Below are 27864 nucleotides of genomic sequence, written 5' to 3' on the forward strand. Positions count from 1 at the left end.
TGGTGCCTGGAAAATACTTTGTAAAGATCATTGTGCATGTATGCATTTTAACTCCTACTTTCAATAATTCTCTAACGTAAATTTTTCGTCTTTTTCCAAAGGTGGAATATTAGTAAAGAAAAGTTCTCCTTTCAGCTAGTGCAGTGCCTCTGCTTAGATCTAAGTCTGCTGTGAGGCAAAGCATGTCAGAGCAGCAGTGGAGAATGAATGCATTAGTTCCCCCAAGTGGATATTTTGAAGTACTGACAGCGACACCACTGCTAAGCCTGACCTAATTTTCCCGCCTATTGCTCTATATCACGTTGTACTGCTGAAGTGATCTATAATTAAGTCTCTCACGTACATATAAGATTTGTTATGCATATTTAGCGGTAAACATAAGCAGTCTAGAACTGTGGAATCTGCACACTGCGTTACTGCCTGTGGAAAACAAAAGTTTTATTTTGTGTTTCTCTAACTATCAGTTGCGAACAGGCCAATGCCTTGTTAAAGACAGTAAATCCACAGCAAAATGCCAAAATAAGCTAAAAGAGTGCTGAAATGAGCGCCGCAGCAGGTTTTGGGTGTAATTTTGAGGCGCTGCTATAAAGAGCGAAGCGGCAGAAGCTCTTGGCAGCATCAGTGCGGCAGAAGGAGACGCTTCTCTTTTGGCAAAGTCACAATTTAACACAAAACCACTGGCGGACACGCGGAAAAATCGCAATGTTGTTTACAAAAGCGACTAATAGGGATCACATTTCACATCTTTTAAGATCTTATGCTCAATTATCAGAAGGGAGAGCAGTATGCTATGCACCAGGCAGAAGTCATAAATAAGAGCACATGAAAAAGGTTAAGTAAAACTTCCACAGTAATGTAGGCTTAACATTTGAACAGGGAATTAAGACACGTTAATGATTCAATAATTCAAGCATAAATACACTCACCGGCCACTTTATTTTTAGGTATGCCTGTGACTTTAAACGTGGCGAGGTTGTTGGTGCCAGACAGGCTGGTCTGAGTATTTCAGAAACTGCTGATCTACTGGGGTTTTCAACCATCTCGGGTTTATAGAGAAGAGTCCGCAAATGCCTTGTTGACTCCAGAGGTCAGAGGAGAATGGCCAGACTGGTTCAAGCTGATAGAAAGGCAACAGTAACTCAATCAACCACTCGTTACAACCGAGGTCTGCAAAAGAGCCTCTCTAAACAATCAACACGTCCAACCTTAAGGTGGATGGGCTAAAGAAGCAGAGGACCACACCGGGTGCCACTCCTGTCAGCCAAGGACAGGAAACTGAAGCTAAAATTTGCACAGGTTCATCAAAATTGGATCATAGAAGTCTGGAAAACTGCCTGGTCTGAGGAGTCTCGATCTCTGCTGCGACATTTAGATGGTACAGTAGGGTCAGAATTTGGCCTCAACAACATGGATGTATCCATCCTGCCTTGCATCAACGGTTTAGACTGGTGTGTAATGGTGTGGGGGATATTTTCTTGGCACACTTTGGGCCCATTAGTACCAATTGAGCATCGTGTCAACACCAGAGCCTACCCAAGTATTGTTGCTGACCATGTCCATCCCATTATGACCACAGTGTCCCCATCTATTGATGGCTACTTCCTTCAGGATAACACACCGTAACTGCAATATGGACCAAAATCTCTCAGGAATATTTCCAGTAGCTTGTTGAATCTATGCCACTTTATTTAAGAAATAAGGCAGTTCAGAAGGCGAAAGGGGGTCCAACCCTGTGTATAACAAAGGTGTACCTATTAAAGTGGCCAGTTAGTATGTAAATATTGATAGAAATAAAGATTTCTTGAGCGCTAAATTACATCATTTAAAGTATGACCTAAAGGATCTAAAATAAAAGATAAGAAAATCATGATATCGATATCATGTCCTAGATTGCAAAATGCCATGTAAATTACAGAGAATGTGCCATGTAAATAGCAAAGAGCCAAGACAAGGGAAGTGTTATATTCAGTTGTTGTTTAATTTCATCTCCTGACATTGCTCCACAAAACAAAAATGAAACACTTTTAATATTTTTCAAACATCTATGAAACATACAAGCCCTCACAGTGTAGTCAGGTCTAATCAAACAAAAACAGATATGTCAAACCAATGAACTCTTTTAAGGCATAGAAAGTAATACAACATCTTCTAATAGTCTTTATGATCCATGTCTAAACAACGTTGGGGACGACAACATCTCAGTTATACTGTTAGATTTCTCTTTTCCTCTGAAACGATTATAAAGGGAACGATTACAAAAGATGCAATCATAGCACTCCCACAATGGGGCAAAGAATAACAGCTCACAGCCAAAGTTGCCATCTACAGTTGCTTTCACAAAGAAATATATCTATAAAACCATGCATGCCTGTACAGTGTGCCTGAAAGAAAACAAACGCAATCATAACTATTTATATATTTGTATAAAATTAATAACAAATAATTGCAAATCATTTTCAGAAATTAAAATTTAAATTGAAAATTTAAACGGCAGGTTTCCCTGCAGACTTTGTTCATATTGACAGCATTTCAGAAATGACTAGTTTTAGTATTTTTCATTAAACCACTGGCTTCAATATACTTTAATATGTACACTTAGCAACAAAAAAAGCTAATCAAGCGAGTTACACTGTCAAGTAGGTCAGTATCTGGCAAGGTTAACGCTTCGATAGTATTACAGTATTGAATTTAACACAGTACAATGTCAAAAGATACAAGGGACAGACGGAGAAAGAGGAGGTTTTGAGGGTTCAGCCCCAGCTAAAAGAGGGACAAGCACCATCACGGCAGGTTAAGCAGTCAGAAAAATACAGCAATCTTAACGTGCTAGAATATGACCCAAAAAGTCTTCAATTTGTGCATTTGTGAAGGTATTAACATGTACAACGGCTGTCTTTTCCTCCAAAGACTGTTTGTTCACAATTAAAAACTCGGGTCCATCTTATCACATGCTCAAGTTTGTCGTAGTGCTGCAACGGGTCATTTAAAATTAAACTCTTGATTCAAAGGTCCAGCGGTCTCTTACAGTATAAATTAGTATGTTCATAGAGAGATGAGAAGGTTAATGAAAAATGAAAGAATGAAAGATTCTTGCCGTTTAGGACTGCAGATTAAACTTCTTGCCGAGCAGCTGTTAATGGTAAAACACTTTACTGGTTATTAATGGAAATACAACAGATAGGATCAATCTGCAATCAGAATATTTGGATGAAGACGTTGAACCTAGACGAGCCAAAAACATCAAAAATAATAATAATAATAATAAAACTAAAAGTTCAAACTAAATTCTGAATGGATTTGTACAAAAGAGGTGCTGGTCCTGACACGTGGCCTCCCAGTCTCCTGTCAGCTACGAGCGGATCTCCTCCGCGGCCTTTCTGCTCTGGTCCTGATGGTGGAAAGAGGTCAAACCACAAAACAGCCGTTAATATAATCATATCTGCAAATATAAATGTAATTGGACACATATGTAAAAAAAAAATATATATATATATATATATATATATATATATAATTTGTTCTACACCTAGTATTAAAGGGATAGTTTGCCTAAAAATTTACATTTATTAACCCTCAAGTGGTTTTAAACTTAATTCTTTCTGTTCTGTTGAAGACAAAGAAAGATATCTTGAAAGCTAAAAATCTGTAATCACAGGATGTCTCTGTGCATTGCTGCATTCCTCTTTTCCTCTAACCTGGCTAGTCTTCCAGTTCCCTCTGCTAAAAACATCCCCACAGCATGATGCTGCCACCACCATGCTTCACTGTAGGGATGGTGTTAGCCTGGTGATGAGTGGTGCAGGGTTTTCTCCAAATTTAACGCTTGGCATTCACTCCAAAGAGTTCAATTTTAGTCTCTTTAGACCAGAGAATTTTGTTTCAGATGCCTTTTGGCAAATTCCAGGTGAGGAGTGGCTTCTGTCAGGCCACTATACCATACAGGCCTGATTGGTGGATTGCTGCACAGATGGTTGTCCTTCTTTAAGGTTCTCCTCTCTCCATAGAAAAATGCTGGAGCTCAGACTGAGAGAGCATCAGGTTGCTAATCACCTCCTTGACTAAGGCCCTTCTCCTCGATCACTTAGCTTAGATGGCCGGCCAGCTCTAGGAAGAGTCCTGGTGGTTCCAAACATCTTCCACTTACAGATGACTGAGATCACTGTGCTCATTGAAAATTTCAAAAGGAGAAGAAATGTTTCTGCAACCTTCCCCAGCCTAGTGCCTCAAGACAATCTTTTCTCTGAGGTCTACAGAATTCTTTCGTAATTATGCTTGGTTTGTGCTTTGACATGCACTATCAACCCTGGGACCTTATATAGGCAGGTGTATGCCTTTACAAATCCTGTCCAATCAACTGAATTTACCACAGGTGAACTCCAATTAAGCTGCTGAAACATCTCAAGAATGATCAGTGGAAACAGAATGTATCTGAGCTCAATTTAGACCTTCACGGCAAAGGCTGTGCATACTGATGTACATGGGATTTTTCAGCTTTTTATTTTGAATAAATCTGCAACATTTTTTCAAATTGTCATTATGCGGTATTGTGTGTCGAATTGAGGAAATAAATGAATTTAATCAATTTTGGAATAAGGCAGTAACAAAAAAATGTGAAAAAAAGGGAAACACTATGAATACTTACTGGATGCACTGTATACTGCAATATACTTTGTTATCCCTTTTTTAATACATTTTTTGATCACACTATTTTCAGATTCAGTTCTTGCTCTAAGGAAACCATTTTGACTTTTGCTTCAATGAACTCCCACTTTGCTCCTCATTAATAGTTATTAAGGTAGCTTTAGGTATTGGGTAGGATTAGGCATGTGGAATGAGACCATACAGAACATGCGCTTTATAAGCAATATTAAGAAACCAATATCTCAATGACATGTATGCTAATAAGCAACTAGTCAATAGTAAGAATTGGTCCCTAAAGTATTACCGAATGTATTAATTTGGATTGACTGGGATGATTCTGTAGGAGAGTGAATCATGAAGAATATGTAATAAATGAACTACAAGCATAGATAAATGCAACAAAGCAAATATAAAAGTGAAACAGTGCCTGCATTATGTTTTTTTTTACATGCAAGTGTAAAAAAAATTAAACTGCGAAGTCAACTCAACATGAAACTATGAAACGATATATTGTGCAGCCCTAAATCCAGCCACAAGTGAATGCGTATAAATACAGGTGTAAACTGGTTTTCAGCTTGTTGACTTTCAACCATATGCAAGATAGCTGAAACTATACATGACTAAATCGCTTTCAAAATGTGAACATTGAAATGGCAGAATGAATTCATACAGCCACAGTAGTGATGCACTGATGCAATACTCAGAACAGATATCAAATTAAATTCTACATGTTTTGCTGGATAGGGTATTGACCAGATTGATCACATCCAAATCCAATATTCCAAATGTAGTATTCGGTGATGTTGAGAAGCTTAAAAAAAAAATCTCATACATTCCACATGAACAGGAAGTTGCGACCATTTTTATATTCTTTTGTATTATGACACAGTTTCTAGGGAAACTGAATATTAAATGACAAAATAGTGGGCGTGGCTTGTTTTTTTCTACTGCAGCTGAATATAAGTAGTAAAGTAGGCATTTCATTCTGAAAGATCAGGAGAAGGGTGTGGGAAGAGCTATTACAACCTATTAGACTCCTCCTCAACATTTCTGACAGCTGGAGCTGCATTGTTAAATATGTTTGCCACACCAAATTCCTAAGATACACATAATCTGAAAAATAAAACTGAAAAAAATTAATAAATAAAATAAAAACGAGAAGTGCATTTTCAGATTTCAATTAAAGATTAGAAGGGCAAACCTTTTTTTCTTAATGACAAGCACAGATGAACTGTTCACCACAAAACTAGCAATGTGAGCTAACAAAATCATTTAATTGGTTTTGATTTCTTTGGGGCAACAATTAAAGCAGTTTTTTCCAAATGCTCGGAAACAAATAAGTTTCCAGATAATGCTAACAGATAATTTACTCTGCTGCACCGGTCAATCCTTCTCCATTAATTCACCATTCTTAATGCAGGTTGTGTTCGATTATGACAGTCAACACAACCAAGATGATTTGTATGCATTATTATAAATGAGTGGACAAGTTTTGCACCAAACTACTTTGTTTATACTTTAGTTCATTGCACCTTCTAAATATGTAGTATTTTGATGTGTCTGTTAGAGCACAGCACTGCAGTAGAGAGCAATGTGAACTGCTCTTTATGCAAAAAGTAAATGAAAAGAAAACTCAATTTTATGTTAGACAGACTCACGACATAACAATAACTTCCCTTTGTGCAGTGTTACTGTTTGAGATAACTGTACAGACACTGTACTGACGCTTGATTGTGCAGACACAGTATTGAACATTGTAAGACTTCTGCACAATGAAAGATAATAAAAAATAAAAAAATAAACTTTTTCTTGACCTTCGGCTTTTGTTATCATGTTCAAAAAGGATCTTTTATTATAATTTCCCAGTATTTTTTTAAGGTTTTTGTAATAACAAGGCCTTGTCTAACATTATACCAGATTCAGGGATACACTTAATCCTCCACCATTTGATTTTTTGAATCACTTTTAAGCACTTGTAACTATTACTGCTGAAATTTGAAGATCTAGCTCAAAACGCATAATGGATCATTTATTAAACCATGCTGTAAATGCCCCTTTTTGTGTGGAAGCAAAAATACAGTATAATATGAAGAGTTTAGATGCAAAAACCTCTAAAATTCTGTCTGAAATTCTCCAAGAAAGAGCATTGTTCTCAGCTTTCCATGTTAAATGTTCAGTTATTGTGCTTTTAAAGCAATGAAAAGATTTTACTCGTCACTATAGAAGTAAAACTACTGAGCCTACATACAGGAGTCAGAGAAAAATGCTAATTTTAGAAGCAAATATCAAACGACATTTAGAGGTTTTGCATCTAAACTCCTCATATAGACGAGAAAGACCATCTCTTGAACATGACAAGACAACTCAACTTGACCTTGACTTCTATTGATGGAAACTTAGGATATTGTGATGTGTACCTTCCCAAAAATAACTTCCAGACTACAGTGGTGGCATCTGAAGCATTTCAGTAAAAGTACTTATTAATAAGCAACCAATATTATACCAATATTTCGCACATCTAAATCAGAAAAGCTTTAAAAGTGCATGACTGATCTTTCCTATCTAAATGTGGAAAATGATGTACTGTGTATGGTGTTGTTACCTCAGGAGGAGGAGGTCTGACTGTAACAGGATTAGAGGAACGTCGGGGAGGGGAACGTTTAGGCTGAGCCTGCTGCTGTATCGTGTCGTAGTACGTCACACCACCATAAACCTGTGACTGCGCCTGAAGAGAAAAAAAAAGAATGTCGCATGTCGTCAAGCATGTTGACTAGCTAAAATAAAGTCCTAAGAGGCAAAGGTGTAAATAAGAGGTTATTTACAAGTTAAACAGGCTCACCTGGGGGTTGGGGTACATTGGCGGTAGAGTACCTCCAGCAGGGTACGGGTAGTTGGTGTTCCCAAATGTCATGACTCCTGGTGGGGGGTAGAAGGGTGGAGGAAGCAGCTGCTGTGGAGGTGGTTGCCCAGGTGACAGAGAAACGGGTGGTGCAGCATAAATAGCTGGATTGGGCAAAGGACCTCCTGACTGGTGGGGGTGCAAGCCTATAGAGAGAGAGAATTTTGAGTTTACTGCCATTTCAGCTTCTCTGGCTATGTCAAGGCAAAAAAAAAAAAAAAAAAACAGATCAAGTTTACCACATTTCTATAATTATAAAAATATTCTAACCATTAACAAGTCATCAACAGCAATACCAAAATACACAAGGTAAACTACATAAATAAAAATAATATACAAGATAAAGATTTAAAACAATTTAAGGTTTACTTTTGATGATAAATTGTACAATTTAAGAAGGAATCGCATATTTGAAGTCTCTCCGAATAAAAAACAAGTCTTATAACAAAAAATAGGGCATTCCACAAGTACATGTTTAACAGTTTGGTATAAAAAACAAAATATTATCATTTAAAATTACATAATTAAATTACATAATCCTTTTGTGGCTTTAAAATAAACACAAATGAGCAATTGTACATAAATGACAGTTAAATAATTGGAATAATTCAAGTAACAATAGCAGACTAAGCTAGCAACAGATCCATTCCCTCAGTATTTATGTACTCCTAATGGACAATTGCTCAGGTACAACTGTTCAATGGCTTGCGAACAATCATATAGCTGTAACTATACATCGGCATTTAGACATGGTCAAAGTTAAGTTTAAACAAAGCATCACAATGGAGAATTGTTTTAATTAACTGAACATAGGGCTGGGTGATTAATCGAAAATGACATACAGAACCTATAATCTTTTAATCAAACTTTTCCAGTTCAATTTTTTTCAATTACTTTCCCTACTGTGTGTGGAGTCATGTGACCCCACTCTGTTAAGCCTTCATTTATATTTCTGCGGCCACTTTGTAGCCACATCAGATCTCTGGTCAAGTAGGACAATGGACCCATTCTTGAGCCTTACTTTGCACTACATTGACAATGATTGAAAGCAACGCCAGAGATGCCGTCAGATGGCATAATTTCCATTACATTACATAAATTACCATTTACATAAAATATTTGTTTACAGAGGATGCGAGAAACGCACTGTTTAAAATATTGTAAATAGGATATACAAGAGTTATTTTATTTAGAAGTACTGCTTATTCTCTACTTTTAATATGAGAAAGTGACAATTAATTTATTTTGTTTACAAAAGTACAAGTTAATTATTTTCACCTTTTTTTATAATAAAAAGTGATCGCTGGCTTTAAGCAATGTGTGTTTAATTTCAGTTGTTTAACGTTGATGTTCAATAAATAAACATGGATAGTGGATAATCTCTCCTTTGTAATATGTGAGCATATTTACTATACAAAACAGTAAACTGTGAGGGGGAAAAAATAAATAAAATAATCATTCATTAATCATAATAAGATTAATTAATCTTATTAATTAAGGCAATAGTTTAAAAGAGAATAGGAGGCAAATTAACAGAGTTAAAGCTGATAAAAGGTCAAAAGTAACTCAAAAAATCATCCATCTATTGAGTGGAGTTGTGAAAAACAAAAACATAGATGAATAATTCCTAATAAGATGGAAACCGCAAAATGGTATATTTTCCTTTCAAACTGACTTCATTTAAGCTGCACAGTCGTGTCTCACCTGGGTGCGTTGGGTGTGGCAGGTGCATCTCAGGCTGGACAAGCATGCCTTGAGGGGGCAGAGCTGCTGGGCTCTCCCCATGTGTGTAGATTGGTCCCTGGAAAGTCACTGCATTATAAAAAGAAGAAGAGTTATTGTTGCATTAATTAATTAAATTTGAAGTGAATTTAATTAAATTCAACTGAAGAACTAGCATAACTACAAGTTTATATTTTCAGTAGGTAAATTTAGGACACGCTCATGACCCATTTAACTTAAAAGCGCCCTCTGTGGACCAGAAGCAGCACCACTCACTGGGTTCATAATAATGGCCCTCCATGACTCCTATATGCATGGGTGCAGGTTCAGGAACAGGCCTCTGGCGCTGCGATGAATACCGCTTAGCCCGGCCACCGCCAACACCCTGATAACAAGAATGAAATTAGTCTCCATGTTTTTTATTATTTTATTTTGTTTAGATTTTGAAGGGTTTTTTGTAGGCGGTTAGTTCTAGACCAGCTGACTCACCATATCCTCCATGTTTCCATATTGTGGAGGTCCTCCTGCCATGTGCATGGAGCCGCGGATGCCTGTTACAGAGAAAGATGCAACATTTAAAATCATTTTTAAAATCAAGATCTTTATATTACATTTTACTTCATCTCTTTTGCCAACATAAACAGTTTTAAGGAAAAGCATCATTACTTAACTCTACAGTGTCACACGATTCTTCTAAAATATTTAAATGTGCAATTTTGATGCTGAAGAAACATTTTATACTATTACCATCGTTAAAATGTAACAACTAAAGTTAATTACGCATTAATTACCCATCATAAGATGTCATTTTAAATTGTAACGAAATCTGATATTCATTTAAATTATTTCGCCCGACATGTTTATTGTTCCAAAATAGAGCTGGGCGATATGGCAAAAAAATCATCAGGATAATTTTTTTCATATCAGTCAATATCGATATTTATCTCGATAAATGTAAAATCTTTATATCTATCAAATATATAAGATTTTCAGCATGCCAATGGCTTTGTGCAGCTGATTTAACACATTTAGTGAAATGTTTTAGCTGTCTGACAATATAAATAATAAAATAATAAACAAAAGAACAATCTTTATTCAGCATTTACGGTTCAAGTTTTCAACAACCAAAGACATTACCTACAAGTTATTGAATATTATTGTTCAACATCAGAAAAAAAAAAAATCCGGTTTGGAACAACGCGAGTTAAAGGTCACATAATTTTCACTTTTGGATAAACTCTCCTTTTAATGGTGAGTATGGTGAATTTAGGGTGAAATTTAATTTAATGTATTTATCTATTGATTGTTGATAACGCTTTTATCGATAGACCTTATCTATGACTGATTAAGCATGGATATGTAAAGGTTTAGTTATGCTTTGCGCTGTGAGACGCATCCACGCATTACTTCATCAAGTGTGTTCAGTTTACCTATGCTGTCACCCTCTTGACATCCCATATTGCGGGATGCAGAACCCCTTGTTATGCGCATATCTCCGATATATCCGCGCATGTTTTAACCAAATTTGTCTGACAGACTAGCACGAATAGCAGACTCTCAATTTACAAATCAAGCATTTGATGGACTGTTTTAGCGCTAAAGCATATAGCGGGCTTGTGTTAAAGCGCTTCACCTCAGATGTTATTCGTTCCTCTTGTTTATGCTGTAGATAACTGACCAACAAAATATACATCAAAATTAAGTTACACATTATACAAAACGAAATTCGTTACAACAAGATACATTTTCAAGGAAATATGTTTATATTTATTTAGCTCGTGTCCGCCTTAAACAACTGCGTGTGGATTACGCTCCATGGAAAAAAAAAGGATTTAATTAATGATCCACTGCTGTTGTAAACGTCTGTCATATATTTGCTGCATTTTTAATATGTCATTTTTTTTAAAAGATTATGTCTTGAGCATCTGATATCTCCTCTGTGATTATGTCCTTTAAATATATAGCCTAAAGGCTGGTTCTTTTACCGTCGACAATAGTAGTATTACAGATTTCAAAACATGACACGATTTTGATGACACGATTCGTCTGCTCAGTTTGCGGTGCACGTTGCTCTGTTTTGTGTCGGATAGCGAAAAAATAAGTAGCTCATGAAATCTAGTGACGTTTCTTGTCAACAGTGTCTGTGATTCTGACCTTTTTTACCTTATTTCTTTCTTACTCATTTAAGTGCAACTAACACTGTATGGCTGTAAACTTGTACGGTGTGCGGCATCTGGAAGGGCAGGCTGCAAAATGCTTGCGCAATGTTACGCATAGTGCGAAAATATTATCGAGCAATTATCGAACTGTCATTATCGTTTTATGGAAAAATTTTATATCGTGATAATTATCGATATCGAATTATTGCCCAGCCCTATTCCAAAATATTATAAATGTTTCTCAAAAAAAAATATATTATGTTCAAAGGGGAAAAGATTTTTTACCAAAACATTTAAAAATAATTTAGAGCAGTAATTACAATACCGTGAAACCAAGACATTTTTATCCAAGGTTTTCATACTGTCAGAATCTTATACCAGCCCATGCCTACCCTCTAGCATTTATATAAAAAAAATTTGAATAATAATAATAATAGACAGAAAATTACTTTATAAAATAACAGATGCAAATAAACTACGATGGAAACACTTAGCGCACAAATTTCAGTATGCGGATTACAAAAAGTCATGTGATTGTGTTACAAGAGATCATGTGATGAAGAAAATGTGTGTAAATGGACAAATCGGCAGGCTGAGCACACTGTAAAACATCTAAAATGTTGTTTTAGTCATTCTAAAAAGCCTATTTCAGTATTAGTGTTATTATATTATTAATGACCTCAAGAATCAAGAGCGTCTGTGCTCCGCGTCAAACGCCACTGTGCGTTCACTGTGTGTCAGGATTGCCTTCTGAGACACAAGTAATTTATTAGCTGAAGAACAAATTGACGCAGCTTCTACTGCAGCAAATTCTGTTTTTACTGTTGATATTTGGCGCCATTTTATCAGGAAGTGACGATTTTGTTCGTTTTGACATGTTGTATGGAAACGCTGCTTTATTTGCATGTCTTGTGCGACAATCCAGCTTTGCACAAAGTTAATTCGCATTTTTGGATGGAAACATAGCTAGTAACAAATAATTTCTCTTATAAATTGCATGTTATACTTGAACGAAAAGCCAGCTATTTCAATAGGTTACATATATAGATCATTTATATTTTCTGCTTCAAAGGATAAAAATTTTAAAATAAGGAGACCGTCCTGAAGTAGTCCAACATAAATGCATTCACCACATGAAAAGCTAGCTGCTATATTATGGTGTGTGAATATTTTAGAAATGTTGGCATGTGTGTTCACAACAAAGGCTTAGACTATTTTTATAAATTAGTTTTTCACATCAACAGAATCTTACCTCTTTAGTTATTAAACGCTGATTCTGGACACAACACTGAAAATGTAGCTCAAATTACAATGAATGAGAGTGTAAGAGAGGTGCAGCTAAAACAGCGAGTTGCGTTTTTACCCCATGCCGAAAACATCTCATGAAAAAAACAAATAAAGCGCTATTAGTGCCGTCAACCGATTTATAAAAATTAACTAATTGATCACACTTTTTTTGCAATGAATCGTGATTAACCATGATTAATCACATTTAAAATACTGAGACTTGTCATTTTGGCTATTCAAAATGTAAACTTAAGGTAAACACAAGACAAAAACTATTTAAATTCTAAATATAATTGTTTGTTAGAATTTGTTTAACTTGTAACACAGATTTTTTCATGTAAACAACATACCTACAACAAACCATCAAGAACCTGCTTGACAGGCATATTACAGAAATAAAAACACAGGCATGTAAATGCCATTTAAATTTCAAAACAAACAAAGTCAATAAAGAAAACATTGATCTAAATGTTGGGTTCTAAGTGGACTGCAAAAAAAAAAAAAAAGCCAAAAAACAGACATTGCAAATATGGAAAATAATAATAATAATAATAATAATAATAATAATAATAAAGTACTGAATACAAACAAATACACTCATTGTAAAGTTGTATTATTGATGGTTGAGAACATTTATTATTAGGCAAAAACAATTTTGCTTAGTCCTCCTTTACATTCAGCCAGTTGCTGAGACAGTCCAGTCTGTTGACATTATCGGGGGACAATGTGGCCCCTTTGTTTTGAATCATGCGAACAGAGTGAGAACAGGCAGGATCACAAGCAGGATCACTGAATCAGCATATACATTTCGGTGCCTAATTTTGTTGCCACTGGTGCTGCGACAAGGACGTAAGAAGCATCAAGCGTTACATCAAAGGCACCCATAGGTACGCGTTGCGTCATACCAAAGCGCGCACACACAGACACACACACACACAACGCGCGCAGGACAGCGCAGCTGGAGCGACTCCCTTCAGATTCAACACGCATGATTGCATTCATCAAATTTGCTTAAATTAAACGTTCTTAAGTATGTCTGTATTTCATAAGGATTCTGACACATCAACGCGAAGCAGACACTTTACAAAGTTGCGTTAAAGCGGGAAACACGTCAAACTTATGAAACATTGGAGGGCGCATGCTGAAAGGCAGAGGAATGGGCTGTCTTTGACAGCTCGCAACATCATCTGGTACTTTATGAGTACCTTTACATGGACACCAATACTCCTATTTTAATATGACTAAGATATTACTCTTAATAAGAGTCTACCATGTAAACAGCGATTTTTGATTACCCTAAAGGACTACCAAGTCACGAAATGCAGAGGCTTTTCTTTCCGTTCGCCATGCGGTATCAATTCCATAAAACAAAAGTTGTAAGTTAAAAATGAAACATCCGAAATTAGATGAAACTCTGGAGAGCCTGGTAATGCGACATTAATTATTTTTTACTGAAACTTGCCTTCAAAAAATGCTTCCTTGGTCTTATCCATATTTCTTTACATGTTGAACACACGTCGGCCACAACAAGAAAAAAAACTGCAACTGCATTAATTCCGTAAAATTTTTTAAACGCTAGGGCTGCTCGATTTTAGGAAAAATCACAATCACGGTTATTTTGGTCAAAATAGTAATCACGATTATTCAAAACGATTATCAGTTGAAGTCAAAATTATTAGCGCTCCTGAGAATTTTTTTAAAATAAATATTTCCCAAATCATGTATAACAGAGCAAGTAATTTTAACAGTATTTCCTGTAATATTTTTTCTTCTGGAGAAAGACTTAATTTTTTTTATTTCGGCTTGAATAAAAGAATTTAATTATTTTAAAACCCATTTTATGGTCAATATTATTAGCCCCCTTAAGCAATAAATATTTTTGATTGTCTGCAGAAGAATCTACTGTTATACAATGACTTGCCTTATTACCCTAATTAAGTCTTTAAATCGCACTTTGAATCTGAATGCTAGTATTTTGAAAATAGTCTAATATTATTTACTGCCATCATAGCAAAGACGAAAGAAATCAGATATAATAAATGAGTTATTAAAACTATTATGTTTAGAAATAAGTTGAAAAAAATCTTCTTTCCATGAAACAGAAATTGGGGAGGAAAAGGGTTGCTAACATTCAGGAGGGCTAATAATTCTGACTTTAACAGCATATATACCATTTTCCACCCTGCAAAGGAAAGAGAAATCAATACAATAGAATAAAAATATGAAACAAACTGTGCTTTAAGCATCTTCACTGTAAGAAAAACACTTTAGCTACAAAAGTCCTTCAGTCAAGAGCACTGAGGGATTTTCTCGTTTTGTTGTTTGATTAATGATGATAAAAACAGGCGGCAGCAGGAACATTGCGCGCTTTCACTTTAATGGTTTCTCTTTCACGTCTTTTAATTTTCAACTCAAATGTTTATTACACAAATGAGGGTTAATATGAATAATCACTAAACACCGGGTCATCTATTTGACCATTAAAGCGCTCACATTAAGATGACTTTAGATGTGTGCGCTGACTGCGCTCTGCTCCTCTCAGTGTGCGAATGAGACTGAATGCTGACCGCATGCTTCTGTGTGCGCACTGCATACAAACACAAACACGCGGTCTTTCGCGCTGCTAAGTTAAAAATCGTTTATCTCGATTAATGGTTTTTCATAATCGTTAGAAGCTAAAATCGAAATCAGATTTTCAATAAAATGCACAGCCCTATTAAACAAGTTAATTATTACAAATTAATCGCATGCGTTAACGCACTAATTTTGACAGCACTAGTTTCCATATTTAAAATTTACCTAATATTATCATTTTAAATATACTCAAGTAGACATACGTGTTAAACACATTTCCATGACTTCTACAAAATTGTGGGTTATTCGTATTTTCAATACTTTTCTAGGCCTGGAAAATGCAATGCCAAAATCACATGACTTTAGGTTTTCCTGAACCTGGACTATGCAAGTCTATAAAAGTGTTGTCAAATTCAGCTCTTAAAGGGCTGCAGATTTTAGTTTCCACACAATTACCTGTAGGTTTCAAACAACCCTAAAGGACTCAATTAATTTGATTGTGTGTGTTCAATTAGCATTAAAGATATTTGTACAGAGTTTGACACTTGGTATATACTGTCACTTTTGATCAGAAAGCAATGATTACCTCTCATCTCCGCCTGCAGGTAAGAGGGTGGATTCTGGGCCCAGTTCTGTCCTGTCAGACTGAGGCGAGCCAGATCCTGGTCGAGTCCCGTTAATCCACTTTGTGTTCCTGCCTCGCTCTGCTCCTGCCAAGACTCACTCTTCGCGGCCACTGGGGCTTGTTGGACGGCGGACGAGGAGTCATCTAAAGATGCCTGCTTACTCAGATCAGACGGCCGTGTCCGTGTTGCCCTCCGCGCACGCGAGTATGATTTCTTCTCCACTTGCCTTTCTTGAGGTGGCGATAACTCTCGCACCTGACCTGCTGCGCTGCCCCCCTCCATCACCATGCCCGAATCTTGTTTGCGTGGTGAAGGAACCCGTTCTTTTTCAGTCTTGTAGTGGTGAGCTGTGTATGTAGTTGTGGCTGTAGGAATCTCACCCTCCTCCTCTTCCTCCTCACTGCAGATGTCCTCCACCACTAAAGATGGGCTACGGTCAGCATGCACCGCATGAGAGCTACGGCCCCTTAGCCTCGGGCCTCTCTCACCCTCCACAGGCTGAGACCGTGGGCCCCGAAGTGGCGCTCCATCTAAACTGGGTTTAGAGGGTCCTCTGCCTTCTGTCCGATGAGGAGCTGATGGGGCTCGACTGCCCTGGAAGCTGCGCTGGGGAGGCTGAGTAGAGGGCCGGCCGGATGGTTTAGGTGCTGAAAGAGGAGCAAGGGGTTGACCTGACTGAACGGTAACAGACTGAGGGGCGTTGCGGTGGCCAGGTGGAGGGCCCTGCCAAGATGAACGCACAGATTTATCACCTTCACGATAGCGCCTGGGCTCTCGACTGGGTGAACCGGCATGTCTAGAATGAAACAATGAGATATTATAAGACAGCTAGTCAGTTGCTTATAGGCTAATGCAAATACAGTGCTCAGCATAACTGAGGACACACATTTTGAAAAAAAATTTATTCATTTCTAGGCAAGATCTAGGCAAGGTATGTATGTTTGGTGCATTTACACAAAACAGATTTATTAAATAGATATATTAAAATAATATTTTAGTCACCAAACATATTTAGAGATCATAACATAACTGGTCAAGTGGCAGGAGGGGTTCTGACCCCAATACTTCTTTTGACCACATCATGCTGACCCCAGGACTGCATTTGCATGCTTCGTTTTGGCTGTCTCTACATATGTCTGTAAAAATGTATGTAAAACTGAGTGCTTGGCTGCACTAGTAGAGATCTTTCGATGAACGCCAAAGCGACGCAGAGTTCTTATTAAAGGATTTTGCTTTGATGATGCCAGAAAGTCTCCCTTGGTATTGTCTCTTTGAATTCACAACAGTTTTTGGTTCCATGACCCGAATTAGTAGAGATCTTTCCATGAATGCCACATCAACAGCAAGTTCTTATTAAAGGATTCTGCTTTGAAGATTCCCGAAAATTCCCTGGTTTGGTCTCTTCTTTGAATTGACAACAATCCTTTACCATCTCTTCTGATAATTTTTAGTAGCATTTCAACTGACCATTTAGAAACTGATTGGACCCCTTTCACATAGAGTCTGTTTAATCAGGAGGTGAGAAATGACAAACAAACATTAAAAGCACAACAATTAAAATTGACATATCACCAGTATCACTTATACACATGAAATGACCATGAGCTCACCTGGGTTTTCGGGAGCGATATGATCGTCCGTCACTGGGCCCTGTGCCATTGCGGATGTCATAGCCGTAAAAAGCAATCAGCTCATCACGAGATTTCGGTGCCTGCTCCTCTTCACGGAACTTGTCATGTTCCCATCGACCTTCGTCCTTCCACAACTTCCTGTTTCTGCCTTTAGGCCTGAAGACAGATGGACAAACAGAGTGGAGGCACCAAAGTGAGAATTGTGCAGCACAGAACTGATTCAATACTTGAAACTTATCTTCAAATTCTGTATATTTATTAATTATATGAATGTATGTCTGAAAGAAACCCTCCTCACCTCTCCTCCTCAGTTGCCTGGCCTCTCACGTCATGCTCAAAGAAAAGGCCTTTTCGAGGGATGTATGCTGGATTTTTTCTGTCCTCATCATCATCCAGCTTCTGGCCTTTACTGCCTTTATTTTCAGGATCCTCTGTGCTTTCCTGTAAACATTTGAGTCTTAACTTGAGTTCTGCCCTGAAAATTATTTGCAATCAATAGCACTACTGACAGAGTGATTTAACAGTCTCGGTGCAGACTGTGGCATCACAGCCAAACACTTTAAATCTGTCAGAGGACTGTTTTAATTATTTGCCAAAATGTTCCTGTTAAAATACTTGCTAAGGGTTTAAATGTGATTCCATCCTAAGGGGTGAGAGTGTGAAAACCGGGATTTTGCCAATAAGCAACTGCACACAGTTTTTGTGCTGATATTTTAACCGCTTTGGTCTGTCATGGATAAATAAATGACATTTAGGCCAGTTTCACATCATGAGCAGTGTATTCTTCCCAGTATTCATGTTGTCAGATTAGTGCATTTACACTGGGAGCAGCAGCAGCACTTGGGTGTCAAGCAGAAGTGTCACTGAGGTAATGGTCTAGTTTAAAGTCTATATAGGCTACAGAAGATAACTAGGTTTTTTAAAATTCAGTTTGGATTCAAGTATAGTTAGGGTTTCTGTAGGTTTCACCAAGTTAAACTTAAGACTTTAAGGCATTTTAAGACCAATATGAATGAAATTTTAGACTTACACAGGGCTAAATGCTAAAAAGTTTTATTTGAATATCCCAATTGGAAAAGATGTTCGCTTGCCCTATCAAAAAAATTATTATTATAACTTAATAATACAATAATAACGATAAAAATATGGGTCAGGTCAGTATTCTTATTAGTAAATAAATGGAGAATGTTTAAACATGTTGCTGTAAGGAAAGTAGTTTAGTGTAATTTTTAAATAAAAAGTTAAGTTTAATTGAGATTGAGCTTGTTGGTGATTATATGAGTGTTAATGGCCAGATCATTAAGAAGCTGTTAAAAAAGACTTAAGACCTACAACAATATTTCAGAAAATTTAAGCCTCTATAACGCCTAAAATGTATATTTTAAGTAAAGACATTAAGATTTTGAGAGATTTTAAGACTTTAAGACTCTGCGGATACCCTGATAGTGCATTTAAAAGAGCCCAAATATGAGACATACACTGCAATTTGGACATCTAAAACAAATTTGGGAAATCCTAAAAGGTTCCTGAAATCCTAGGCTAAAATTCGTTATCTAATATATTCTTATATACAATAATATTATTATTATGGATGACATCAAACTCTGGGTGAGTTTTCTTCAGTGTTTGGCATGTCTTTGTTTTTCAGTCTGACATTATGACAGCAGAGATCTTAAAACTGATTTATACTTTGTGTTCGCTAGTTCGCTTGAGTGCATGCGGCGAATGTGGCGTCATCGCATAGTTTGTGGAAGTTCGCTTTGGGTGCACCGACATGATTTTGTCTGGCAGAGTGCATGAAACTAGAGATTCAAGCGAACAGTTTGTGAGGCACTGCGTTTCGATTGAGTAAATATGAAAAACTTTGAAAAGATCTAGTCTAAAACAGGTACGACATCTATATGATCCATCCATGCATGCATGATAACAGGGATAATGATGAGTAATAATTCTTGGCTAGAAATTGCAACAGCCGTGGAAAAAAAAAAGTTATGTTTTTGTTAAAAAGTTTAGAAAAACTCTAGTGGTACTCACTGCAGAGCCACTTAGGCAGAGCTCAGCTTCAGCTCCTCCTTCCTTGCACATATTCTACAAAATTATGTCACTGGGGGTTGGGGTTAGGGGTGGGGTGGCCATACGCATTAAAGCAGATTACAGGAAACAAACTTGAGTGATAAGTTTGTTAAAAATAAAAAAATAAACCATTCATAGGTCATACACTGATGTACATTTTACAATTTTGAACTTAAAATGATTTATTAGTTACAAAACTAAAATGAAGTCAATTATTTGTTTGATAACGGGAAAGGAATTTTTAGAGCTATCGGTTTAAAATATACTGATGCCGTGTTTTTCTTAGCTTTATTGATAATAATGGTCTGGAATGTTGGACCATTATTGCTTTGACACAGAGGACACAAACTAGTCAGACAGTAATGTGTGTATTGTAGAGCGGGCAAATTCTTAAAAAAATAATAAAATTATGGCTTTTATTCCTGCCATAATAAAAAAACATATATTTGTAGAGCAACCCATGTTCTGTTGTCACTGATATTGAACTTTAATAGGCAGAACTGTCTGAGATATGAACAAAAGCAAGATATGTAATAAAGTTAGATTAAAAAAAATTTAATTTGTTTTAAAAATCTTTATAATCATTATGATAAATTATTTATTTTAAAAAAATAGTTAAAAAAATCTTGACTGATATTAATGAAATGACGTAGTTCCAGAAACTTCCCACATCTGTTAATTTGTCTGATTTTACAGTTGTTGTTTTTTTTTTAACCATCCCCTGTCATTTTAAAGAATATCACTACGGTGAACAAGTCAAGTATAAAAGCCTTGTCTGTTACTCGAGGTGCCAAGACAGTCAGCGGAGGTCTGCGATGCGGAGTCGGCGAAAGTATAAATTGGGCTTTACAGTGTGACTTAAAAAAAATTAAATAAAATAAAAACAGACACACACAAAGTATGAGAAAGTATTTCAGAAAGTAACACAAAAATTATTAAAGAATATGGGTGTCAAAATTAATTGTTTCTTCTGTGCAGTGTGATGCAGACACGGACAATTTGGTATCGGTTCAGTAATAATCATAACCGGTTAATAAGCAGTGACATTAACGTCATATGTGCTATGTCGCCGTAGCTTACTGTGACGAGGGAGGGGAGCGCGAGTATTTACAATGCTCCAGCTACTTAAAAACACAGAAACTGTGTGTTTGCTGGACAGTCTTTCTCTGACAATTACAGCAGAAACCCCTATTTCACTGCGATTGAGAGAAAGTACTCCATCTCTGTCTCTCTCACTGTGGCCCATTTGACCTGTTGGCATCACTTTTCCTCTCCTCTCAGCTGTTACAGCGATACTTCTGGATACAGACACGAGCGCATGTCTGCAGAGTTTTCTCCCTAACATCTATCATGGATCGCCGCTGCCGTTTATCTGTGTTTAAACCAGGCTTTACTTCTATGTGAACAACGCCAGCCCGTAGAGCCAATCGCAGCCCTTTGAGTTGAGCGCGTGACCAAGAACTCAGAAAGCGAGCGGGATATTTATGTGTTTATTTGCTATAAATGCTCGTGTTGTTTATAGGCACAGTTTATATATCTGACTGTTTGTATTAAAGGACAAAATTGTATTAAAAATAATATATAAATATTGACACATTTTAATACAAGAGTTGCTGTACTGTGAAGAAAATATAAAACTGTATAGAAAAGCATTGACAATGCACCGTGATATCGAATTAAACCGAATCGATGGCATGTTAATTGTAACCGAACCATGAGACCAGTGTAGGTTCACAGCTCTATTAAAGAATAATAAATGTAACTATCCACTTCATGTTAGCAGAACTGCAAATTTTACATTGCTCTGTGAAACGGATTTAACTGTATTGTATAATATTGTACAAACATCAAAACAGGAATCACTCTGTTTAAAGTTAATTTTGAAGAGCAAATCAACTCAATTCTAATAGACTTTCACACAGTCAATAGTTGTGATGGTGTGGTGTCAGATTCCATAACGTCAATATTATCGCATAAATATTGCACACCCTTACAACTTCCGCAAAAAACAGAAACTGAATCCTGCCAGGAATTTAGCATAGCAAAAGACTGAATGTTCTGTACTTCCTTACCTGTCCGTCTCCACTCTGTCGCTCGCCGGCAAGGTTCCCCTTCTCATCTGCTTTAACTTCCTTCACACTTTCATCTCTCTCCTCTCCTTCAACAAGCTCTTCTGTCGGAGCATCTGCAACAGGTTTGGATTCTGCAGCAGGACGTGAGGCCTCTTCTTCACTGAAACGCTCTGCCTCCTCCTCCTCCTCTCCTCCCTAAAACGATTGACAAATAACAGTGAATTCCATAAAATAAACATGAAATTTAGCTGAACAATTACATATCAGCAAATATAAGCCAGAAAAAACAACACAAAAAAGGTTTTCCCCTAAACAAAGCAGTGTCACTGTCACCACAAGTCTTTGTATTTAATAAATCAAAGGCCATGGTTTAAGCTGAGGGGAAGAGAGAAAAATAAATAAATAAATAAATTCACAAACATTTTGGATAATCTCACAGAACATGCTTAGTCTAACAAGCAACAGTAGAAAAGGACAATTATAAATTGTACAATGGTCCTGCTGCACAATAGGGCTGTATATTACATCACAAAATGATCATTATTGCAAACATGTAAATAATCAGAAATCAGAGAGTGAAATTTAATATATTAAGAACTTTAAGACTATTCATACATTTTTAAACTCATCGCCCCTTTAGGTTTCAACCATTAACATTGGCAACATTAACTTACAATCAGTATTTAGTAAATATACTGTAAGAAACTAATCCTGAACTAAAACATTCATATACTGAATAAAAATGCTAATCCAGCAGGTTTGCCCTCAGAAGAGCAGAAAATATTGGTGTTGCCTTGGTTACTGCAGTAAACAAAGCAGTGTGATGTCAAATCTAGCAGGATTTGATCAATTTCATAAACTACATTTATAGCATCCAACTATTCGCAGATTCAATGCTAGCACACAACTACACATTGTATAAATAAAAAATGATACAATATTTAATACCTTGCATCTCAGCATTTAAGACTTTAATACTGTATTTACGGGTCTTAAATTTCTCTAAATTCATTTACCAACTTTGTATACTTTAAGACCCCGCAGACACCTGTCAATTACATTTATTATATGAATTGCTTGTTTTTCTAAATTTGACCAATCAGATGGGGCCAAAGGTGAACCCAGAGCTGAAAATAAATGCTTATGGGGGTCAAAACAAGAAAGGAAAATGATAACTGTCAATAAAAGTTAGAATGCTTGGTGATGTTTTAAACTCCTTTATAGTGTTTTAAAGATTTAATGTTTGCACTTTAAAGTTTTTAATCTGAATTAGATCTGAAAGTATATTTTACCTATTTATTTTAATCACTCAATACATTTTTGATTTAAAAACATATCTAATAAAAATAGCACTTTTTTTAGGGAAATGTTATATCAGAACAAATATAGTTATTGCTAGTTATAATTAGGAATGGTCTGATCGATCGGCCAATAAATCCAATCTGGTCAAACTCATGAACCTATCGCAAGTGTTTGTTTATGAGTTTACACACAGAGGAAGACACACATGTGCTCATCAGCAGTGCTACAACACGTGAAGAGGAAATGATGTGTGTAGGTGTGAGTGATGATCTCTGTGCTCACGTCACAGCAGCTAAAATATAATGTTTATACAGTCTATTGGTGCAAGTGATGGTCTCTTTGTTGCACGTGCAACCAATGTATGTCCAGTTTTGATCTAGCGTCTCATCCAACTGTATGGCATCTCCCAGAATCTCTGCCATTTTCCCACATATTCATATTGGCGACGTGATGCCTGCGAATGAGATATACCCTGCAATTCCCTGAATACCCTGCAAATCATGGCAAACCACGCACCCACCCAAGCCATAGACTTTTCTCTCTGCTACCCTCAGGCAGACGGTGCCGCAGCATCCTGTCACGCACTAACCGACTGAAGAAAAGTTTCTTCCCTCAGACTATCAGGCTGATGAACACTTAACACACCTCACACAAACTCTTCCACACCGCTCACTGCACACCATCAATATGTAGCATGCACTGCACTTTAACCAACCCATACTTAAAACAATACTGACTACAACTTTGTGTACAGCTATTCATTGTACATATTGCTGTCAATTTTACATTGTCATGTATTTTGGGGAGTATGCTCTTGTTGTATGTTGCACTGTCGTTGTAATTGCACTCTGTATTTTGCAATGGCTAGAGCCAGCACCTAAGCTTTTCACTCATCATAGCGCACATGCGCGGCTGATGATGTGACAATAAAAGTGATTTGAACAAAAGTGAATGAGCAACGAACGCTGTGAGAGGCACAGTGATGTTCCAAGCATTATATTTGTTAGGTTAAATGAACAGTGCAGTAAACTAAATCCCTGCTCTCTTATGGAGCTGCTGTGAGACTGTGCGGAGCTGCGATTATTGAGCAGCTATCAAAAGTTGGAGATGAGCAAAATATTTGAATGGTCTTGCATGCATTTATGCAGTTTTAAATACAAGAACCGTTTTTGATAATATTGCAAGCTCACCAATAAAACTAGCTGGATATATTAATGAAATAAATATTTTTTTACTTATTTAATAAAATAACTTTGTAATATATGCTTAGTTATTGCAATAAACAGTAGTTTATATGCCTATTTACTTTTAGTAAAGCATTAATGTATTAATAAGTGTGCATTTTAACTTTATCCATCAAATATAGCGTACGCACCACACTTTTTCTTCATTGAGACATGTTGAATTCTTCCATCATTTGCAGTGTTTTTAAATTGCATTGTTTGTCATTTCTTACCAATTTTTTAACACATTTATCTTATTTTTTGTAAACCTGCGTCTGACCATGACATGTCCACACTAAATGGTAATAAGAGATGTGTTAAGGGATTATATGCAACATCCTTAATTTATTCTCTTATATGAGGAGAGATCTCCACTGAAGTATTATACTTGGAGAGTAAATGTTGCTTTAGGCATTATAAAGCTTGAAGGATCAGAATTTGTACTCTTTCAGCCAATCCCCATGACAAGGAAATTGTACTCAGTATCAGCTGCAAAAATCCTTATCGGAGCATTCCTAATTATAACACTCAACAACAACATTGTCTATTTTTCCAGCAATGTGTAGCCTTAGTCCTCATGCAACACAAATTTCTGTGCAATCAGCTTAAAAACAAAAACTATTCCAGGTTTAAAAATCTTGTTTAGACATTGCATTTCGAAACTCAGAGCAGACTATGCTTGTCTGCAGTAAATTAAAGTCTGCTTAACGTCAGTCCGAATGGTAAAGATGGTATAGAAAGGGTTGCTAGGACACCAAACAAAGTGGAACATCAGCAGCCAAGACTGAAGCAGATAAGCAGAGAACTACAGCCTTATTCAGTGGTGTGAAACAACAACCAATGAACCATAGCACTCGCTAATATGTCTAAATTACCTAAAAATGAGACCTGCAATCATCAAAACGCTACTTGCATAGGGTAAAAGCAGCAAAAAAGTGTGGATTGTGTGTCATGCCATGTCTACTAAAATTAGATGAGGACTACAGATGCACTAACAGCATGGGGCTCGGCATTGGCAGTACTCATGACGCCACAAGAGATGAGCAAAAATACTCCTGACACGATTTCAACAAAAACCCCATTAAACTCTCTTACCAAACATCTCTCTCAGTGTGCATCTTTTCTAATACTGTTTATCAGAATTATCAATTTCAAACTGAAATGGTTAAATCACAATCAAATGCTCACATTTAGATTTTCCACAAAGAAACTACAGCACTTTCCCAATGACGGAGCAAAACAGATCGGCCACAAAGCGAGACATTTTGTTCTCTCTACACACCAGCAAGCAGTCTGACAGCCCAGTCTGGACGTATACAGATTCATCACACCATTGTCTTGTAAAGAACTGATTGATTTCGCAACAAGACCACAAAATGGAGTTGCCATAGAGACTTACCTCCGTGTGCGATCCATTCTCCTCCAGATCAGCGCTGTCATAGTCAGATAACACTGCTGAAGATCAAAAATCAGCCATTTTAGCAAATCTGTGCACAATTTTGGGTTCAAACAACATGAAACTAGTAATTCATAACAACTTAGCCTGTTAGCAAGTGAATGAAATCACATTTATTTATTTAATTGTTTAACCAGGAATGTCCCATTGAGATACAATATCTCTTCTACCAGGAAATCTTGGTCAAGACAGGCAGCATAAGAAAAAGTTCTAACAAAAAATAATATTAAATACATATCACAACACATGAACACACACACAATAATCAATCGTTAAACATGTTCTAAAATGACAGTCTTCAAAATGATTTTTAAATACAGCGATAGATAGTACGGATTTTAATACATAGTATATCTTGAAGCTCATTCCATACATATGGGGCATACTTGGAGAATGCAGATCGACCTAACTCTGTGTAAAAAATGGCATCTTAAGTAAGAGTATATCTGCTGATCTGGTACTGTAAGTATTAGAACATTTCTCCTGTGGTAATTTACCAACTAAAGCTTTAAAATTAAAACTAAAATATGTTGTTTTCTCCTTAACTGTAATGAGGTCCATTCTGTCCTCTTATATAAATTACAGTGATGTGTGTGCACTTGAACCAGTGACAAATCTTAAGGCACTATGATAAACAAGATCTCTTTTTTTTTTTAAACATTCACATGCACACTAAAACTGTTGCATTTCATTAATCATTAGACTATAGTATATGTGGGGGTTCTTTTAAAAAGGCTGATACAATTGACATCATTTTAGACAAGCTCACAAAAAAAAACAGTGAGAAAAAGAATTTAAAATAAACTCACCTTCACCAACGCCATCTTCACTTACCTAAACAGTAAAAGAGATCAGAATGACAGAATCAGATATTCTGACAAGCAAGGACTCTTAAGAAAAAATGATGCCTATGAATTATTGATCTAACCCACATCATCCACTTGCTTATCAAAACCTACCCTGAAACATCTTGCACATCATACTTCAGCTAAACCGCCGTTTTCTGCCACAACACTTACAAATTAACCCACTTTCATACAAGTACTATTGTTTAGTGATCAATATGTCTCTCTTCTCTTCCTAGAGGTCTTACAAATGACACTAGACATTCATTTCACTAGTTTTATTTCTAAAACACACATTTCATACACAATAGTCTCTTCTATGTGCTATAAAATACTACTGAGCTAAATAAACCAAATAAAGAGTGTAGAATAAAAGGAGACATGTAAAAACTGCAGGACAGGGGGCCTCAATGATCAGGATGAAGAATCACCACGTTAGAAGATGGTCAACAAAACATCTGAGGTCAAATGAGGTCAACCTCATATTTACTGTCGAGGAGAACCACAGATCCATGAGGAACTGCAACGTTATATCCGATAGGAATAAACGCCTGCTAACATTTTCCTCAAGAGCTAGATATAAAAACATCGCATCACATGAACCGTCTCCGTTCGCTTTACGTCTTAACCCGTTCTTAAACGACACGAACTCCGAGTTGAATCCGTGTGAACAGAACACATCGCACAGACTCGGATCGCCCCTGATTATAAAAGCAGATTTATAGTCACACACTCACACACTCCGACTCATCGTCGCTTTTGGCTGCGACGCGCTCCGCTGGCGATTCCACCGGCTCCGGTTCTCTTCCGCGGGTCTTCCGGCTAGCCGAGAAGGATCTCCCGCTCTCGGAACCCGAGGCGGACTCGTCCTCCTCTTCGCTGTCCTGAGAGGCGCGCCGTCTCCGTCGCCGCCGGTCCGCCATCTTAACTCTCAAGGAAGGGAAAGCGGATCTGCGCGGGGAATTGTGGGGGCTCGTGAGTTCGTCATATCCTCCAATTCTATGCCGCGTCAGAGGAGGGCGCGCGAGCGACTGGGTACTTCACTGAAATCATTCGTCGCTCTGTATCCGACTATGGATTTAAAAGCTGCAGTTCTCAATAAGTCACATGATACACATCACCTTTTCCCATTCATTGTTCAATATATATTTATTTATTCTGCTTTTCTGAGGTAAGTAACGTTACATGTTAACAGTTATGGTACTTTTTTACACAAATACATTCATTCATTCATTTACTTTTCAGCTTAGTCCCTTTATTAATCTGGGGTTGCCACAGCGGAATGACCTGCCAACTTATCTAGCATATGTTTTACGCAGCGGATGCCCTTCCAGTTGCAACCCATCACTGGGAA

The 27864-nt window shown here is 36.9% G+C and overlaps 1 protein-coding gene and 1 long non-coding RNA gene across 3 annotated transcripts in view; one reads left to right on the plus strand and one right to left on the minus strand.

Annotated features, from left to right (window-relative positions):
* The window catches only part of LOC141381189 (uncharacterized), a 54144-nt gene that overhangs the window by 20322 nt on the left and 5958 nt on the right, over positions 1 to 27864 (plus strand). The window contains exon 3 of one of the 2 annotated variants that reach the window (XR_015480761.1): positions 945 to 1886. The exons of the other annotated variant lie outside the window; for it this stretch is intronic. This is a non-coding gene — a long non-coding RNA (uncharacterized LOC141381189). Of the gene's footprint in view, positions 1 to 944; positions 1887 to 27864 lie in introns of those variants that run through there. 2 annotated transcript variants of the gene reach the window in all.
* On the minus strand, positions 1960 to 27447 carry casc3 (casc3 exon junction complex subunit). Its single transcript, NM_205716.1, has 13 exons — positions 27248 to 27447; positions 26475 to 26499; positions 25609 to 25664; positions 21685 to 21879; positions 17838 to 17980; positions 17519 to 17695; positions 15869 to 16704; positions 9752 to 9813; positions 9539 to 9647; positions 9245 to 9352; positions 7481 to 7686; positions 7244 to 7366; positions 1960 to 3388 (listed from the first exon to the last, which is right to left on the minus strand). Exons 1-13 carry the CDS (start codon positions 27431 to 27433, stop codon positions 3350 to 3352), a joined length of 2265 nt encoding a protein of 754 aa, NP_991279.1. The 5' UTR covers positions 27434 to 27447; the 3' UTR covers positions 1960 to 3349.

The sequence above is a fragment of the Danio rerio genome, chromosome 3 (assembly GCF_052040795.2).
Source record: "Danio rerio strain M-AB ecotype USA chromosome 3, GRCz13ab, whole genome shotgun sequence".
In the NCBI taxonomy this organism is placed as follows: domain Eukaryota; kingdom Metazoa; phylum Chordata; class Actinopteri; order Cypriniformes; family Danionidae; genus Danio; species Danio rerio.